Raw genomic sequence first — 19,083 nt, forward strand, 5'->3', positions numbered from 1 at the left:
AAATTAGCTGGATGTGGTGGCAGGTGGCTGTAATCCCAGCTACTAGAGAGGCTGAGGCAGGAGAATCACTCGAACCCGGAAGGCAAAGATTGCAGTGAGCCAAGATCGCACCATTGCACGCCAGCCTGGGCAACAAGAGCAAAACTCTGGCTCAAAAAAAAAAAAACATCTGGAGGAGAAACATCTCAGTTTAAACAAAACCGAGAAAATGCATATAATTATTGAAGCTGGGTGATAGATAATGTGGATAACAGACTTCTTATATTGTTCTTTTGATTTTAAAATTGGAGATAAGAAATGAGTCAACACATGCAAAATGCTCAGTAAGTGTTAGTGATTATTAACCTGTCTAATCCTTACAGCAATCCCATAAAGTAGGTCCTAGTTAAGCTCCGTTTTTTTGTTGTTTTTTCCTGAGACAGAGTCTCGCTCTGTCGCCCAGGCTGGAGTGCAGTGGTGCAATCTTGGCTCACTGCAACCTCCATCTTCCCAGTTCAAGCATTTCTCCTGCCTCAGCCTTCTGAGTAGCTGGAATTACAGGCACGCGCTACCATGCCCAGCTAATTTTTGTATTTTTAGTAGGGACAGGGTTTCACCATGTTGGCCAGGCTGCTCTCGAACTCCTGACCTTGTGAGCCACCCGCCTCAGCCTTCCAAAGTGCTGGGATTACAGGCGTGAGCTACTGCGCCTGGCCTAGCTCCATTTTTGTAGATGGGGGAGCCACACTCAAAGAAATTAAAGCTGAGGTCCCACTAGAATGGTTGGAGGAATTAAGTGGGTTAAAACATGTGAAGTGCTTAGCATGAGGCCTGATGTATATCAATCAAGTGTTTAGCAAATATCTGCTGTTAATTTTGACATCACCATTTGCTGAAATGAATGTGACCAGCCATTCCTTCTTCTAGAACGGGAAGCTGCTTGCCGAGCGGGATGGAGTGAAGAAGAGAAGTCAGGAGCTGGCCATGGAGAAGGACACTTTGAAGGTGCCACTCCTTTCTAGTGCCTGACAGCTTTCCACCACCCCGGGGCCATTTTTCCCATTTCCGGTTTTAGTGACTGCAGCCTGATGAGGGCAGGGTCTTCCATCAAGCTGTCAGGCTCCCAGGACCACCCAGGCATCCCTAAAATCCCTGAAGTCCTGGAACATCTCAGGAGGCTGAATAGGTGGGGGTGCAAGAGAGCAGGTCGGGCCAGATGGAGGGCAGGACCCAGGGGAGTCCTGGGAGGCTGGATGGTTGGACCGGCTCCTTTCTTGGCAGCGGCAGCTCTTTGAGTGTGAACACCTCATTTGCCAACGAGACACCATCCTCTCTGAGGTAAGGGGCCCAGGGAGGGAAAGAGATTTGCCTTCCATGTGCACCAGCCACTTCCTGCCCCTGGTCTAGAAAGAGAAGTCCTACTTGGGTCTGATCCTTGGATGTGCAGCCGGAGAGACTGGAGGGTTTCCCCAGGTCCCAAGTGTGGCCCCTCAGGGATCTAGAAGCCCTTCTGCCCGGTGCTGTCCCTTGGGCCCCAGCTCTTCCCTCAAGCTCACCCTGTCCCTTAACCCCCCAGCCAGTCCACCTGCCAACCACCACCCCCAGTGTCTTTGGGGAACTGGTCCCAGTCTCATTTGGCTTTCGGCTTTCCCAGCGCACTCGCCGTGTGGAGAGCCTGGCCCAGACCCTGGAAGAATACAGAGTGACGACGCAGGTAACTCAGCGGTCCTCGACACCCACCGCAGTCCTCGCCACTTCTCTTTTGCCATCTCTGGGACTTGCTGCCTCTCCTCCTAGTGCCTCTTTCTCTGTCAGTGGCCACATCTTGCTTCTTCCATCCTTAATGTATGACTGTATGACTTACTGTATGTCTCCCCCTCTGTTTCTGTATCTGCCTTTTCACTTTTTCTCTGTTCCTTCCATTCACTTTCATTCTCTGTGGGTGTCTTCTCACACACCTCCTCTCCTTATCTTACTTTTTTTTTTTTTTTGAGACAGAGTCTTGCTCTGTCGCTAGGCTGGAGTGCAGTGGCACAATCTCCGCTCACTGCAACCTCTAGCTCCCTGGTTCAAGTGATTCTCCTGCCTCAGCCTCCCAAATAGCTGGGACTACAGGCACACGCCAGCATGCCCAGCTAATTTTTGTATTTTTAGTAGAGACGGGGTTTCACCATGTTGACCAGGATGGTCTTAATCTCTTGACCTCGTGATCCGCCCCCCTTGGCCTCCCAAAGTGCTGGGATTACAGGTGTGAGCCACCACGCCCAGCCTCCCCTCCTTATCTTTATGTGTCTCTTCGAGGCTCGTGTGGGTTCCTGTCTCTGCCTCTAGGTCTAGGCTGTCTGTCTCCCTAGGCAAGTCTTCTCTGTTTGGCTCTGGTCTTTACCAGTCTCTTAGCCCTCGTGTTTCTCTTGCCTGTCTGTGAGTCTGTTTCCATGTATGTCTTTCATTTTTTCATGCATCTCTGCCTCTGCCTTCCTTCTTTTAATTTTCTTGGCTGTGCTTTTTTTTTTCTTTCTTTTTTGAGACGGAGTCTGGCTGTGTCACCCAGGCTGGAGTGCAGTGGTACAATCTTGGCTCACTGCAACCTCCGCCTCCTGGGTTCAAGCGATTCTTCTGCCTCAGCCTCCCAAGTAGCTGGGACTACAAGCGCGTGCCACCATGCCCGGCTAATTTTTGTATTTTTAGTAGAGACATGGTTTCACTCTGTCAGCCAGGATGGTCTCAATCTCCTGACCTTGTGATCTGCCCACCTCAGCCTCCTGAAGTGCTGGGATTACAGGCATGAGCCACTGCACCTGGCCTCTTGGCCTGTGCTTTAGCTTCTGGATTCCTGTTGCTCTCTGTCTCTCTTTGGCTTCCTAACATTCTGTCATGGCTTTCTTCCCCTTGTCCCTAGGCAGTATGTGTCTGGGGAGCCCAAAGTAGTCAGGAAAGGGGAAAGAACCCTGGAAGAGGAGCCCAGGGATGGGTGGGAGGGTGGGAAAAATGCAGAGCCAAATGTGCCCCCTACTTCCTCCTTTGCAGGAGCTGAGGCTGGAGATTTCACGCCTGGAGGAGCAGCTGAGTCAGACCTATGAGGGGCCCGATGAGTGAGTGGAACTTCAAGGGGTAGGAGGAGGCAGGAGGGGAGCTTAAGGGCAGGGGCACCCTGGCCTCCAGCCCCAAGATGGGCAGGGAAGAGAGGCCAGCATGAGCTGACTGAGTGGCCACCAGGCACAGAGGCCACCTTCCTCCCTCCTCCCTGTGTGGCCAGGCTACCTGAAGGGGCCCAGCTGAGAAGAGTGGGCTGGACTCAGCTGCTGCCTCCATCGCTGGGCTTGGAGATCGAGGCCATTCGACAGGTGGGCCTAACACCCCTGGAATAAGCTGCAGGCCACCAAGGCAGAATCTCCAAACATCTCCCCACTCTGATCCTCACACCAGCCTAGGCCTAACCCACATTGCTGCCAGAGGCTCCCATCGCAACCTTAGCTTTTCTCTAACTCTCTCTACCTCGGATCCTAACCCCAAACCCACTGCCAGCCCCAGGCCTATGCCAGACCCCAGTCTGATCCAGCTTTGACTCACCTCTATCTCGTCTCCCTCCATGACCATCTCACTCCTTAACTTCATCTCGAACCCAGACCTTGGTCCTGGCACCAAACCCTCCCCTGTTCCTGCTTCTGCCCACTCCCCAACCCCAGCCCCACACCAGCCCTTTTCTACCTCTCATCCTATTTTCAGCCACACACCTAAACCCGTTTCTATCTCTGACCTTGTCTTCTACCTTAATATGGCTCTCGCTGACCTCGGAAACAACTTCTGTCCCAGAAACAGGAAGTGGCAACTGCTGATCTCTCCAACCCTCTGTGTGGGGTGTGGCAGTGGGAGGAAGTTATCCATGAGACCAATGAGGAAGCTGAGTTTCCATCTGAAGCCCCAGCTGGGGGACAGGTGAGCACAGGAAAAGCTCTGAAGTCCAGGAGCTGGAAAGGGGCCAGGAGCTCCAGGTGCCGCCCTGGCCAGCTCATTCACTCACACTTTTGTTTGTTCCCCATTTGATGAGAAAATGTTAATTGAGGGCCCACTGTGTGCTGGACATCCAGCCACAAGCCAGACCAGACACCACCCCTACCCCAGGGACTGACCTGCCAGCGTTGTAGACAAAGGTGAACAAAGCAAACACACAAGTTGCACTGTGGCTTTTATTGTTGGTTTGTTTTTTAGAAAACACTCTCGGGAATTACATTATTTAAAATCGTACTACTGTAGGAAGGGAATAAGTAAGTTGTTTATTCTAACATTTTAAGGATATATTAACCATTTATGTTTCAAATATAAGCACCTTTAAGAAAAGCCAGCAAGCTCACTATGACATCTTTAACTCAGCAATAACCATTGGGTTTGTTTTTTGTTTTTTGTTTTTAGAGACAGGATCTTGTCTTATTCTGTTGCCCAGGCTGGAGTGAACTTGACTCACTGCAGCCTCAATCTCCTGGATAAGCAATCCTCCCACCTCAGCCTCCCGAGTAGCTGGGACTACAGGCACACACCACCATGCCTGGCTATATTTTTTTTTTATTTTATTTTTTATTTTGAGATGGAGTCTCACTCTGTCACCCAGGCTGGAGTGCAGTGGCATGCTCTCAGCTCACTGCAATCTCCACCTCCCAGGTTCAAGCAATTCTCCCTGCCTCAGCCTCCTAAGCAGCTGGGATTACAGGCACCTGCTGCCACACTTGGCTAATTTTTGTATTTTTTAGTAGAGACGGGGTTTCGCCATGTTGGCCAGGCTGATCTTGAACTCCTGATCTCAGGTGATCTGCCTGCCTCGGCCTCCCAAAGTGCTGGGATTACAGGCATGAGCCACCATGCCCAACCTTTTTAAAATTCTTTTATAGAGATGAGATCTCACTATGTTGCCCAGACTGGTCTCAAACTCCTGGGCTCAAACTGTCCTCCTACCTCAGCCTCCCAAAGTGCTGGGATTACAAGCATGAGCCACTGCACCTGGCTTTTTTTTTTTAATTTATTTATTTATTTTGAGACAGAGTCTGACTCTCTTCTCTGTTGCCCAGGCTGGGGTGCAGTGGCATTATCACGGCTTACTGCAGCCTCAATCTCCCTGGACTCAGGTGATCCTCCCATCTCAGCCTCCCAGGTAGCTGGAACCACAGGCATGTGCCACCATGCGTAGCTAATTTTTCTATTTTTTGTAGAAATGAGGTCTCTCTGTGTTGCCCAGTCTGGCTGAACTCCTGGGGTCAAGTGATCCGCCTACCTCAGCCTCCTAGAGTGCTGGGATTATGGGCATGAGCCGTTGCTCTGGGCTCTCTCTCTCTCTTTTTTTTTCTTTTAAAGAAAATGTTGTAAACAGCTCTATAAACAATGCTGTATTGCCTTGAGAACTGCACCACTTCAAAGCTCTTTGCCATCCTTAAGGAGAGACTAATTTCTCTGATCACTTTTTCCCTGGTTTGAGAAAAGCTTCTGTTTCTCTTTGACACCAGAGCTTGTTTGGGTTCTCATTTAACTCTCCCAGTATCTCTGTAAGGCAGACATCCTCATCTTGTTACTCATGGGAAACTGAGGCTCAGGGAGAAATCACATGCCCATGGTCACACAGCTTGTTGGGGACAAAGCCTCATCCCTCAGAAGAGTAGGTTAGATTGGGCTTCTGCTTTGAGCTGTCAGATGCCCCTGAGAGAAAGGCTTGTCAAGGGGAAGACTGAGCCAGGCTTCAGAGTGCAACCTGCGATGGGCCCAGGGATACAGAGCTGAGTCCCTTGGGGCCGGGCCTCTCAGTGCTCAAGGCCTGATAGGAGAGACCCTGCAAATGGGTTGCCCCAGTGCAGAATGATCATTGTGCTAGAAGTGGGGGATGGGCCTATGGGAGCTCAGAGAAGGGGTATCTGTGTCAGGTCAGAGATTGGGGAAGATATTGAAGGAAAACTGATACTTGAGTGGAAGGAAGGAAGGAAGGATGGAAGGAGGGAGGGAAGGAAGGGAAGGAAGGAAGGAAGGAAGGAAGGAAGGAAGGAAGAAAGCCTTCGAGGCACTGGCACAGCCTGTGCAAGGCCTTGGCATAAAATCATGATATGCTTGAGGAGTAGAGGGTAGCTAGGGGTGACTAGTGAGAGATGAGGCCAGGGCCAGATCATGAAAGGAAATCTCTGAGAAGCTAACAGATTGTACTTTTCTTCGTAAAGCCACAGGAAGGGTGGGGTCAGCTCTGGGCTTAAAAAGATCCCTCTGGGACCATGTGAGGGACCTCCTGGAGGCAGGGAGGAGGCTGGAGCAATGGTGATGAAGCCTGAGCCAGGTCAGGGCCCTAGGGATGGAGGAAAAGGGACAGACAGACATAACTGGGGTGGAGGGACAGAGCAGGGGTCAGATGGGATGTGGGTGATGGGGAGGGAGGAAAGGAGGAAAGACTTGGAACTTGTGACCTTGTGAGGTGAAATCTTGAGGGATGTCTGGGGGCTGCCTGGAAGCAGTTGGGTGTACCAGCCTGGAGCTCAAGGATCGCATTTAGAAAACAATGTCAAGTTGGTTGTTGAGGTCAAGGGCAATGCTGATATGTCTCTGGAAAAACCAAGAGGTACTTGGGTCCTGAGGGAGAGCAGATGGACCCAGCCCAACTCTGGGAACCTGGGATGAGAAGGCGGTTGGACAGGGAAATGCTGATCTCTGGGACCCAGATAAGTGTACGAGATCTGTGGAACATCCCGGAAGTTTAGGCGACTGGGACTCCTGGGTCCTGGCAGGGAAGGGGGCTTGGTGGCATCGAGAACAACCCTTTGGTTTTTGGCTTCTGCCCTTAGGGGGCTAATAGGACCATCCTCATGTAGGGGAGCACGAGAGGAGGGCAGGTTGTAGAAGGTGGTGAATTCATGTGCAGGCTGCAGCCTGGAAGACCTTCTGCATATGGGGTCTGGGACCGCGGGGGAAACAGTGGGCACTGTTAGGGCTGGAGCTTTGAGTGAGAAGAATCAGAGAAGAGCTAACCTTTTTGTTTCCACAGAGAAACTTCCAGGGAGAGCCAGCGCACCCTGAAGAAGGAAGGAAGGAGCCATCCATGTGGTAAGGAGCTGAGCCATCCATCTGCCTCAGGGTGATACCTCATTCACAGACGTTTAGAGTAGGAGGACTGGATGAGCCCCGAGGGGGTCGGCATGCCATTCATTCACTCATTCTCCACATCTTCCGGGAGCAGACCCTGGGTCTGTAGGCCAGGAGATGAGACCTGGCCCTGCCTTCAGGTCTAGGAGGAGATCTGGTTCCTGACCCTGCCTTGGGGGAAGGCTCCTAGCGAGGCCGCCATGCCTGAATGGGGTGAGGGGGGGCCTCTGGAATCAGCGTGGATCCAGATTCCAGCTCAGGTACTTTGCAGTCAGGCTGGTGTAAGCATTTGGTTGTATGCTGTGAAGTCCCAGCCCTGTGATTGGGATGTGATTGTTAGGAGGCTGTGTCCAGGCCTCTGAGGATGGAGAACGCACTAGATGACTGCGCCCACCCTCCTCCGGGGACCTGGCCTTGGGGCCTCTGGTTTCCTGTGTTGCTTCCCTCTCCCCCTCCCCTCTTTCAGGCTCCCAGCCGCGGCTACTAATGAGGCTGCCTGCCAAGGCCTCTAATTGGACTTGTCTGGGAAAAGCTGAGATTGGGCGGGATGGGAACTCTGGAGCTATGACCTCCCTCTGTGTCACCAGAGAAAGGAGGGGAGAAGGGGCTGAGCAGTAGTGGAAGTGGGGGAGGCAGGTGCCATGCGAGTTTGCAGAGGTCAGGGGCAGTTTGATCTGCAGGTTGGAAAGCTGGGAGTGAGGAAGGTGGTGAATACAATGGCCCCTAAAGGTAGCCAGCCGTGAGGGCTTGGACCTTGAGAGGGGTTGGGTCCCAAGTAGAAGTTTCAGGGGATCAGATAGTGTATGTCTGACTGGGCCTAAGAGCCTGGATCCTTTATCGCGTGGGAGCACAGCTATATTCCTGAGGGTATCTCTGAGGGTTTTGGGTCTGAAGCTGGTGGTGGTGGCAACTGCAGGGCTGGATCTCTGGTCCCCAGTGAAGGCAGTGGCTGGTGGTGTGGATGGCTGGGTCTCTAAGGGGCGTTCAGGCTGGGCAGCTTGAGGCCTGAGTCCCCAAAGCAGCATTTCAGGGACTCACATGGCTGTGACCCTAGGAGGGGCCTCCCTAGGAGCCTCCCCCCGAGGCAGGGTCAGGAGCCAGATCTCCTCCTAGACTGAGACTCGCTGAGGGAAGGGCCAGGTCTCATCTCCTGGCCTACAGGCCCAGGGTCTGCTTCTGGAAGATGGGAATGAATGAGTGAATGAGTGGCATGCTAACCCCTGAGGGCTCTTCCAGTCCTCCTGGAAGAGAGGCTTGCACCTAAGAGGATTTGGCATGGGGAAGAGCTCCAACAGTTGAGTTCTGTGAGCTGGGAGGTCTGAGTTGGAGTCCCAGTCCTCAGAGAGCACCCAGTGACAGTCACTGAAAAATGGCTCAACCCACTAGACAGGAAGGGGATTTCGACACGTGCTCTGGGGTCTTACAGAGGCCTGAATCTCTGGTATTTTGGAGGGTGAGAGAGCCGGAAGCCTCAGTTCCCAGCTGGGGGATCTGCTGGGGAAGTAGTGGCTGAGAAAACCAATCTGAGATGAAGAGGCCCCCTTATTCTTTTAGTGGTTCACAGACCCTTTGGGTAATTTGGTGAAAATTCCTGTGAAAAATACATATGCAGGACACCCCCCAGGCCCATCCATGCTGCCTGGCCTCCCCCAGGCCCATCCATGCTGTCTGGCCTGTGCTAAGACCCCCTGCTCCAAGGCTTCTCTCCCAGCCCATAGTAGGCAAAGGGAACCAGGGAGAAGAGGACGAAGCCAGCAGTGACTTTGTTGGCCCTCAGGTTGACCAGAAGAGAGGAAGAGGATGCAGAGAGCCAGGTCACGGTAGGCCGTCCCCAGCTCCCCTCCCCAGTCCCCATCCACTCCACGCCCGCAGAGGCTGAATCGTTTCAACTCTTCCCAAGCCCCAGCCTCACACCCCAACTCCTCAGGAGCAGAGAGAAAAATCATTTGGCCAAGAGATAACAAGGCCCTTGCTGTAGCTAATGAGAGCGATGGTGAGGTGGGGGGAGGCCTGGAGGCTAGTGGGCGGCCAGGCTGCTCCCAGGGGACCCTCCCAGCCACACACACAGGGCTGCAGCCACCACACCACAGGCCTCATAGACGTGGCTACACCCCCGGATTGCATAAATGCACACGCACATGCGCCCACACTCGGGAGGGGTTGGGCCGGCCCTCCCGAGCCAGCCTCAGAACTCCCTGGGGGCGCAGTGTCCGCAGCCCCCCTGCCTGCAGCCACACAGGCCAGTTCCTCTGCTCCTCAGAGCCCAGTGCCTGGTGGAGGTTAAGATTTCCATTCTCAGGCAAGGACGGGGAAAGAAACTTGGTAAGGAGAGGTGAGGAGCCCTCAGTTCTGAGCTGAAGAATGCAGGAGCTGGGCTGGAGTCTGCCTGTTGTGGGTCAGGCACTGTCAGGGCCCCTGGGGCTCTTCAGGGTCCAAACCGGCCAAGATGACTGCCTCCAGGACGCTCAGCTCCCAGCACCCTGGCCCCAAAGCCCACCTCCTCTCGACATACCACACTCCCTTGCTGAGACTGGGGCTCCACCTCAGCTTCCTCACAACTCACATGGGGATAATCTCTTCCTTGCTCCCAGGGTGGGGAGGAGGGTTAAGGACTATGTCATAAGGGGCCTGGGTCCCCCTGCCTGGCACAGCAGGAGGTAGAGGTGAAGATATTGATTGTGATTGGTGTTCTGTTTTCATTTACTGCCATTATCATTGTCATTCATCATCCTCATCTGTGTTAAAAAGGTGTGGGGGCGGGGGGGTAGGAAGGCCAGAGACCCATAGACGGGAGGCCCTTCCTGGGAGACATGGGAGATGAGGCGGTACAGCGGGTGGGGCCTGGCCCTGGAGGAACAGCTGGGGCTTTAATCTTTGAATCTTCAGATGAAGAGTTGGAATTAATCAGTGAATTTAGCGTGGTTGTTGGGTGAAAGGTCAAAATAACAAATCATATTTCAGTATAGCAACCATGAGCAATTAGAAAAATAAATTTGTAATTATACCATTTATAATGGCATGGTGTTTTGTTTTTGGTTTTTTTTTTGAGACAGAGTCTCGCTCTGTCGCCAGGCTGGAGGGCAGTGGCGTGATCTCGGCTCACTGCAAGCTCCACCTCCCGGGTTCACTCCATTCTCCTGCCTCAGCCTCCCAAGTAGCTGGGATTACAGGCATGTGCCACCACGCCCGGCTAATTTTTGTATTTTTAGTAGAGATGGAGTTTCGCCATGTTGGCCAGGATGGTCTCCATATCCTGATCTTGTGATCCGCCTGCCTCAGCCTCCCAAAATGCCGGGATTACAGGCATGAGCCACTGCGCCTGGCCTATAATGGCATGTTTTTAATTAGTAAAGCACCTGCTGATTCTGGCATAGGCAGGAAGACAGGATTCTTCACGAGGCCCAGCACAGGGGTGGGCACCTGTAGAAGATGTGGTCTCTGCCCTCAGAGAGCTTAGATATTTCCAGAATCCAGTGGAAAATGGAGGTGATGATATTGAATAGCTCACACAGACATTGAGCACTCACTATGTACCAGGCGCTGTCCAAGCTATTGCCCCCGCCTTTTTTTTTTCCTACATTCACTCATTTAGTCTCCATGTTAACCCTATGAGGTGGGGACATCCCTGGCCAGCAGATGGGGAAAGAGCGACACGGAGAGGTGTGGTGACATGCCAAGGACCCTCAGCCAGAAGCTGGCAGAAATGGGAACCCAACCTGGCAGCAGAAGCACACTCACTTAACTCCTGAGTTCCACCACTTTCTATGTGGTCGCTTATGTACAGTGGGCTGATCTGAGGACCGCTCAGTCCAGAACCCGGTGCCTCAAATGCATCTCTTTTCTCCTCGCAGGCTGATCTCCCTATCCCTCTAGGAGACCCTTGCCCTGGAGACATCCCAGAAAGCCCTCCAGAGAGGTAATAGGACCCACAGGGTCCGGGAGGGACACTGGAGGCAAGGAAAAACCCAGTGGTGATTCCCTCCTTTCCCCCAGCAGGCCTGCGCAGCGGGAACTCCAGCAAGCCCTGGTGCCTGTGATGAAAGAGCTGGTCCCAGTCAGGAGGAGGGCCTGGGGCCAGCTCTGCCTGCCCCCACAGCGGCTGAGGTGTGCCCCCAGGCGTCTCCAGAAGGAAGGAGGTGGTCTGACCTTGGGAAGAGCAGGGGCTGCCCGGACCCTGCCCTAAATGCTCTCCCACCTCCCCACCAGGGTCACTCGACATCCACTGATCCCAGCTCCGGTCCTGGGCCTGCTGCTGCTGCTGCTGCTGCTGCTGCTCTCTGTCCTGCTGCTTGGCCCGTCCCCACCTCCCACCTGGCCCCACCTCCAGCTCTGCTACCTCCAGCCCCCTCCAGTGTGAGAGGCTCTACTTGCCCCTCAGAGCAGTGTCTAGCTCAATAAATCCCCTGGCCTTCTCTCCACTGGGATCCCCATTGTTAGTCCAGTGTTGCGCGGGCTTACCCCAGATAGAGTACAGGGGGTCCACATCCCTGTATTTTTATGTGAAGTCTCCTAGTTTTTTAATGTTGACATTTCTTAACAATAGCAAAACTCTCCCAGTAATGGACTAAGCACTAAGGATTATTCCCTCACAAAACAAGCCTGGCGAGGGCAGCTGTGGGCACACAGCTAAGTCTCGGTTGCCTTGGGGTCGAGGCCTCAGTGATCCTCCTGTCCCCTCCCTCATGCTCAGGAGTTGGCAGTTGTAGCTTCCTACATCACATCTGCAGGAGACGGAAACTTCTTCCTTCCTTTTTATAAAGAGAGGCAGTGGCCTCAGTGTGCAGTGGGTAGATTCAAATCATATTCATAATAAAAGAGAAGCAGTTGCCTGCCAAGAGCCACCGGCAGACTTGTGTCTGTTTCACTAGCCAGACTGTTTGGTGTGACCACCCTTAACTGTAAGGGAGGCTGGGAGACCTGGGAGGTCAACTTCCTCTGCGGGGACTGGGTACCTTGAAAGTGCTTTGCCACACACCTCATTCACACTGAAGAAACACTGCAGGGCAGGGACCTAACAAACACTTTGGGAGTCACCTACACACCAGCACCAGTGTGCAGCTGCTGAGTGGCCTTGGCGTGCATCGCCAAGCTGCTTTGAAGGGCTCCAGGATACCTATTCTCCTTGACTTCTTTCTCCTTCCTACCTTCTCTACAGCTCTGCCTTGCCCTCCCCCAACAGGATCCTGACTCTGTCCTGCCACCCCTCCATGGGTAGAAGCCTAGGTTGACCCAGTCCTAACTGCATCCTAAGTCAATAAAGAACAATCTTCTTGGGCCGGGCGCGGAATCACTTGAACCCGGGAGGCGGAGGTTGCAGTGAGTGGAGATTGTGCCACTGCACTCCAGCCTAGGAGACAGCGTGAGACTGTGTCTTAAAATAAAAAAACAAAAAAAAAAAAATTAAGAAAAAAACACATGCGAGACCCCAACCCCTCCCTCTTATTCACATGGACCATCTGCATGGTGCAGCTCTGATGCATCATTATGCTGTAAGCCCCTTCCCAGCTGGAGTAAAGCTGAGGACACGAAAGGGAAGCAGATGGAGTCTGAGAAGCCTACCCTACTCCCAAAAAAAATACATGATTGGGCACCCACTCTGTGTGGCATGTAGCCCATGGTATTGGAGTTGTGCAGGGAATGCCCCAAGCTTTGCCTGCCTCATAGCACCGCCAGCAAGATCCTTACACCATGGCTCCAACGCTCCCTGTAAATAACAAGAGTGGACACCCAGGATGGCTGGCCCCAGGGTAGGAGGGCGCTGAGCTAGGCACTTTTAGATATGTATTTAATCTTCACCTCAACACTAGGAAGTAGATGGTGCTATTATTGCTTTACAAATGAAGACACTAAAGCACAGAGAAGTTAAATGACTTGACCTAGATGTCACAGCTAAAAATTGTGAGAGTTGGGATCCAAACTCAGTCTGAGTCCAGTTCAGCAAATGAACTCACACGGTGGCTATCTGCTGTTTGTAGCAGCCTATGAGTTGAACATCCTTCCTTGCCTGGGAAAATCCCAAGATAGGAAGGAGACAGGGCCCCACCTTCAACCAGGAGAGTCAAAGGAAGGTCTCCTTCCCCAGCTCCCAGGGGGTTGGGCTGCTATGACAGGCAGTGTATGGGGCCCATGCCCACGCCTGTGGCCAAGGAGAAGGATCACGAGATTGGCAGCCCCACCAGACCCTCCAGTCACAGCTGTCAAAGGCAGCAGCAACTCTCTACAGAAAAAGGAGGACAGGGATGTGGACCAGGCACACACCAGAGATGTCTGCTAGAGTGCAAATGGCAAACAGGAAAAGCACCAGGGTGCCATTCATTCATTCAACAAATATTTGTTCATCATCTCTTTGCAACAGCTAGACCTTAGAAGATGAAGCTGTAGAGGAAAGCAGGACCTCCAACATCAAGCTGAGGAGCTTAGATTTACTCCTGAGAATGATGGGGCTTTGGGAGGTTTTATTGCTTGTCTTTGGTTTTTTACATTTTAATTGAGGCGCAGCTTACATACAGATAGGCAGACAAATCTTAAGTATCAGCTGGATAAACTTTTGTGTACATATATACCCATGAAAATCACCGCCCCAATCAAGATAGTAGACAGTTTCAGCACCCTACATGCTTCCTTGGAGAGTTTTGAGCAAGGGAGGGACAGAATTGGACCTATTTAAAGACTGATGGAGGTAGCTGCACGTCCTGTGAGAGCCCAGAAAAGGCAACTGATTTGGCTTGGAGGTTACAGAATTCTTGCCAGACAAGTGACATTTGTGTTTAGTCTTGAAAGATGGGTAAGGTTTGGGTTACAGTCAGCAGGGGCCCAGGGAGGGTGTCATAGAGGTGGGAACGACCAGTGTGTGTGGAGAGCCATGGATGGCATCCTGTTGCTGGATTTAAAAAAAAAAAATTTTTTTAAAGATTTGGAGCCTGGGAAGGATTGAAGGCCACAGAGTGGCGGGAAATAGGAGAGGTAGGCAAGAACCCATGAAGGGATTCGAACACCAGCTTGAACTTTATTCCCCAGTGCCCATAAAAGGGTTGTGAGTAAGGGAAGGCAGAACTCTGGGTGGGAAGAAGAGCATTCAGGGCCTGTGGAGGAGATGAATGAATGCAGGGCATGAGAATGGAGGCCAGCAGGTGGGGAGGAGTCTGGGGCTGTGGTGCAGGTTGGAGAGGATGAGGCCTGAGGCAGGGCATGTAGGTGGAGAGGAGGGAAGAGCAGAGCCAGGGCAGAGTGGGAGGGACCGGGCTGGAGACTGACAAGCTGTGAAGGATGGCGAAAGGGGCAGGACAAGAACAACCCCTGGGACCTGGCCCAGTGACTAGTAAACAATGGAGCCATTCCCAAGATAGGGAACCCATGATAAGGAGTGAGTTCAGAGAAAAGACTCAGTTCATTTAGGGGCTGGAGTCCTGAGCCCTGAGCTCCCAGGCTGGAGAAGGGGGTCTGGGTGTTGTCAGCTGTGGGTGGTGGCATAAGCTGTGGGGACTGCTGAATTTGCTTGAGAGTAGAGTGGGGAGGGAGGAGGCTCCAGACACCAATTTTTTTTTTTTTTTTTGAGACGGAGTCTCGCTCTGTCACCCAGGCTGGAGTGCAGTGGCGCGATCTCGGCTCACTGCAAGCTCCGCCTCCCAGGTTCACGCCATTCTCCTGCCTCAGCCTCTCCAAGTGGCTGGAACTACAGGCGCCCGCCACCACTCCCGGCTAATTTTTTGTGTTTTTAGTAGAGGCGGGGTTTCACCGTGGTCTCGATCTCCTGACCTCGTGATCCGCCCGCCTCGGCCTCCCAAAGTGCTGGGATTACAAGCGTGAGCCAACACCATTTTGAGCAAAAATCTCAAAGGTTCGGAAACGAGTTGGGGAGAAAACAGAGTGTGGAAAGAGACCAGGCCAGTACCCAGCTACCAGGCCCTCGGGGAAACAGGAGGAGGCTCTTCATAGGGTCGTTGTGAGGTTAAAAGAGCTAATACAAGCACAGCACTTAGAAGAGTGCCCGCTATATAGCAACTGCTCATTAACATTTTAATTCCATTTCTCCATGAGAGTAGCGGAAAAGTCTAGACTTTCGAAATTGCACATACCTGGATTCCAGTTATTCTTTTGTCGCTTAGTAGCTCTAACAACTTAGGAAAATTCCTCCTGACTTTCAGTCTTATTTGTAAAATTAGGCCAACTCCAGATAGTTTTGAGGAATGCAGTCTTTCCTTTGTTATTCGGAATGACAGCGAAACAGTCCCGCCCCCACAGTCCAAGGGCCAATTAGGGCTCGGTCCGCCTCCCGAAAATGCAAATTTTGGGAGGCCTTGCCAAACACACGCGGCGGCCCCGCTTCCCACGCAGCAGACGCGCCCAGCTCCACCCTCTTCTTTAAACCAACGAGAGCGCGGTCCGCACGAACGGCGCCCCAGGCGCGCTGATCTAGCCCTCTGCGGACCACCGGGTTGCCGTGGTTACCACTGGGGGCAGAGCTGAAGGGCAGGCCGGACCTCCGGGTAGAGAGACAGATTTTGATTGGCTCTTTTCTCGCTTCACCTGCAGCCCAGGTATCTTCCCGCCCTTTCCCTGTCCTTTTTGGAGCCTGACGCCTGCTCCTCTCTCTTCTCCTGCCTCAGCCTGGCGCCCCGAAGGTCTCCCGAGAAGGAGGCCTGAAGTCAGAAAACCCTGAAAAAAATTGCTGGAGGCTGCTGTGAGAGGAGGAAACCCTTTTCAAATAAAAGCGTTTTGCTACGTAACGGGCGCTGTGCTGAAGTCTTATGAAGTATATCTTATTGGATCCTCGTAACAGATGAAGAAAAGGAGACACAGAGACTGACGTCAAGAAGGTTTTCTCAGTACTACGCAGCTAGATTTGGAGGACCCTGGGTTTGGATGCTAGGGCTGCCTCACACCAGAGCCCGCGATCTTTCCACTGTGCCTGGGGAGAAATCTGGAAGTGATGGGAGGGAGGAACAGCGAAATTCAAAGATGAGAGCTGGTAGAGAGACAGAAACCTAATGGAAAGAAAAGGAAGATATGAAGGAGTCAGGCAGAGGAAAAAGGAAAATAGAAAGTGATGGAGAAGGGAAGGAAGAGTTTCAGAGGCAGAAGGAGAATAGAGAGAGGAGGCAGAGATTCCCAGAAGACCAGAAAGCCAAAGGGGTGAAAGGGGAGATAACCACAAGGACCCAGGGAGACGGGGACACATACCCAGAGACGAAAGAGACCCAGAGAAGGGGACAGAGACGGAGGAGGACAGAGACCTTGGAGATTACAGAGAACCAGAGAGAAGGGGACAGAGACGGGGGTAGGGAGGGACGGGGCCCAGAATGAAAGGAGGGGACAGAGCGGGGGTGGGGGGCGATAGGGAAGCAGAGATCCAGAAATAGGAAAGAAGCCAGCTTCCTGGACAAAGACAGGCAGAGAAACGGAATTGAGGAAAGAAAATAGAGTGGGGACTGAGGGGAGAGATGCCAGAGTGGCCGACACAGAGTCCTGTCTCTTTTCTGCCCCACATTTCCAGCCCCGCGCCCCCAGCCCAACGCACACGCAGGTCGCGCAGGAACGAGGCGCAGTCCGGAGCGCAGGGCATGGTCTTTATTAAGATGGGGACGGGCAGCGCGCTCAGGGCGCATCCAACACCAGCAGCTTGTGCATGTACGAGTTCAGCCAGTGGCGGCGCTCGAGGGCGGCCAGCAACCGCGCGCGCTCCCGGAAGGCCGCGTCGTCCGCCAGCGCCAGGCTCCTGCGCGGCCGGGGGGTGGCGGGATCCGCCCAGGCCCGTCCTGGGGGGCGGAGGCTGTGGAGAGACGCGGTGACGGCGCGTCCAGACCCGCTCTTGCCGCCGCCTGTCCTCCCCGCGGTCTAACTCGAAGCCCTGTTACTGCCCAGTCCGTGAAGTGACTCGGTCCGGCTCCCCCTGTCTCTCTCGTTCGCTGTGTGGGTCTCTGTCTCTCTGCTCACCAGGTTCGAAACTCCCCAGGTACTGAGACCGAGTCTGATGCACTTGTCCGCCCACAGCGCTCGGCGCATGGCCAGACGCACACCAAGAACCCAATAAACGTTGCTCAAAGAATGAATCGGTTTCTGCAACGACTCCTTCCGAGCCTCTCCATGCATTTCTCGGGATCTATCTTTCTGTGTCTCTTTCCCTTGCTGATTTTCTGTGCATTTCCCGCACCACCACCACCACCAAACCCTTCTCCCGCCTTCCCCCGCCCCTAGTCTCTGTCTTCTCGCTGGGTCTCGGTTGCCCTCTCTTTGGGCTTCTGTCCCGCTTTCTGGGTCTTCCGTCCCCTTTCTCTTTGGTTCTCTTCCCACTTCTCCAAGTTCCCACCCCTCCCTGGGAGTTCTGGGCCTGGCACCTACCTGAGGACCCCGACCGGGGGCAGGGCGACTCCCGAGGCAGTGCGGACGCCCCAGGGCACCAGCAGCAGCAGCAGCAGCAGCCGAACCCGAGGGCTCCTGGACACCTGGCGGGTCTCCATCACCTGTGGAGAACCAGAAAGGGGCTCAGTGGGGCTGCATCCCGGCCCAGAACCCCGGGCCCCACCATGCACCCACCCCCAGCTTCCCGCACGGTCCCTTACCGTGCAGTGGGCTGGGGCAGCGATGCTGGCAGCCCCCTTATATCGCCTCCGCAGCCCCCGCACCGGGCAGTGACGCAGGCCAGGGGGCCGGGGGCGCGGGGTCACCCCCTCCCCAGGCTCATTAGGAGCTGCCAGCGGTAATGAGGAGCCGGGGGTGGGGGACCTGCCGCTGCCTTGGCCGCCACCAACTAATTGGGACCAGAAGCTGGACCTGAGACGAGGGAGGGGGAGAGACAGACAGACAGAGAGGTGGATACAGGGGGTGTGTCAGAGGGCTAAAAATAGAGACTGGCGGAAGGACCGTCAGAGGAACAGAGACACAAAGAGAAGGACAAAGACAGAGTGGCCGAGGAAGACATAGAAAGAAAGGGAACGACAGAAAAAGAAAGGAAAAGGAAGAAAACAAGAAAAGAGAGCGAAGGAGATGGAAACGAACAGTCAGCTGGAGGTGGAGGAGGGAAAGAAAAGGCTCTCAGAAAGACAGACGGAAATGGAAGGACGTCCTGGTCTGGACGGAGCTGCCCAGAGATAAATACAGCAGAGAGAGGCCCAGAAAGATCGAGGGCGAGATGCGGGGCGGGGGGGAGGCAAGAAATGGCAAAGGGTACGTGTGGCAGGGGTGTGAGGACAGGAAAAGTGACAGACCACATCAGAAAAGCCTCAGAGAGAGTGTGAAGAGGGGAAAACAGACAGGGCTCCTAGGCTGCCCTGAGGATGTGTCTAAGCCCTTATCTGGGAGGAGTTTGGGGGTGCTGCGAAGATTAAAGCCTAGTCCTCCTCACACTGACTCTTTTTTTTGTGTGTGTTTGTCCGTTTGAGATGGAGTCTTGCTCTTGTTGCCCAGGCTGGAGTGCAATGGCACTATCTTGCCTCACTGCAACCTCCACCTCCCAGGTTCAAGCCATTGTCCTGCCTCAGCCTCCCGAGTAGCTGGGATTACAGGTGCCCACCATCACGCCCAGCTAATTTTTGTATTTTTAGTAGAGATAGGGTTTTGCCAAACTGTTGGCCAGGCTGGTCTTGAACTCCTGACCTTGTGATCTGCCTTCCTTGGCCTCCCAGAGTGTTGGGATTACAGGCATGAGCCAGCACACCCAGTCCACACTGACTCTTAAGAGGGGCCTCAGCCGGGTGCCATGGCTCATGCCTGTCATCCCAGCACTTTGGAAGGCCGAGGCAGGTGGATCACTTGAGGTCAGGAGTTCGAGACCAGCCTGGCCAACGTGGCAAAACTCCTTCTCTACAAAAATACATAAATTAGATGTGGTGTAATCCCAGCTTAGGGAGGCTGAGGCAGGAAAATCGCTTGAATCCAGGAGGCAGAGGTTGCAGTGAGCCGGGATCGCACCACTGCACTCCAGCCTGGGCAACAGAGTGAGACTCTGTCTCAAAAAAAAAAAAAATTAAAAAAGAGGGGCCTTTATACACAGTGAGGAGAAGA

General features: G+C 53.5%; 2 protein-coding genes across 3 annotated transcripts in view; one reads left to right on the top strand and one right to left on the bottom strand.

Annotated features, from left to right (window-relative positions):
• CCDC155 (coiled-coil domain containing 155) overlaps nucleotides 1-11,932 on the top strand; it is a 30,010-nt gene extending 18,078 nt beyond the window's left edge. Inside the window, exons 11-21 of one of the 2 annotated variants that reach the window (XM_030821049.1) lie at nucleotides 907-984; nucleotides 1,261-1,317; nucleotides 1,634-1,693; nucleotides 3,007-3,071; nucleotides 3,236-3,323; nucleotides 3,793-3,915; nucleotides 6,986-7,044; nucleotides 8,861-8,903; nucleotides 10,935-10,999; nucleotides 11,080-11,187; nucleotides 11,290-11,924. In XM_030821049.1, coding sequence (XP_030676909.1) covers nucleotides 907-984; nucleotides 1,261-1,317; nucleotides 1,634-1,693; nucleotides 3,007-3,071; nucleotides 3,236-3,323; nucleotides 3,793-3,915; nucleotides 6,986-7,044; nucleotides 8,861-8,903; nucleotides 10,935-10,999; nucleotides 11,080-11,187; nucleotides 11,290-11,440 — 897 coding nt within the window. In that variant the 3' untranslated portion in view covers nucleotides 11,441-11,924. Of the gene's footprint in view, nucleotides 1-906; nucleotides 985-1,260; nucleotides 1,318-1,633; nucleotides 1,694-3,006; nucleotides 3,072-3,235; nucleotides 3,324-3,792; nucleotides 3,916-6,985; nucleotides 7,045-8,860; nucleotides 8,904-10,934; nucleotides 11,000-11,076; nucleotides 11,188-11,289 lie in introns of both variants that reach the window. The other variant, XM_030821050.1, reaches the window with a different exon arrangement.
• A 4,691-nt stretch (nucleotides 11,933-16,623) lies between these two features.
• On the bottom strand, nucleotides 16,624-17,636 carry PTH2 (parathyroid hormone 2). The gene is made up of 2 exons (XM_003269769.2): nucleotides 17,422-17,636; nucleotides 16,624-16,852 (listed from the first exon to the last, which is right to left on the bottom strand). The coding sequence occupies exons 1-2, from the start codon at nucleotides 17,538-17,540 to the stop codon at nucleotides 16,678-16,680; spliced, it is 294 nt and encodes a 97-aa protein (XP_003269817.1). The 5' UTR covers nucleotides 17,541-17,636; the 3' UTR covers nucleotides 16,624-16,677.
• Between the last annotated feature and the right edge of the window lie 1,447 nt (nucleotides 17,637-19,083).

The sequence above is a fragment of the Nomascus leucogenys genome, chromosome 10 (genome assembly GCF_006542625.1).
Source record: "Nomascus leucogenys isolate Asia chromosome 10, Asia_NLE_v1, whole genome shotgun sequence".
Classification (NCBI taxonomy): Eukaryota; Metazoa; Chordata; class Mammalia; order Primates; family Hylobatidae; genus Nomascus; species Nomascus leucogenys.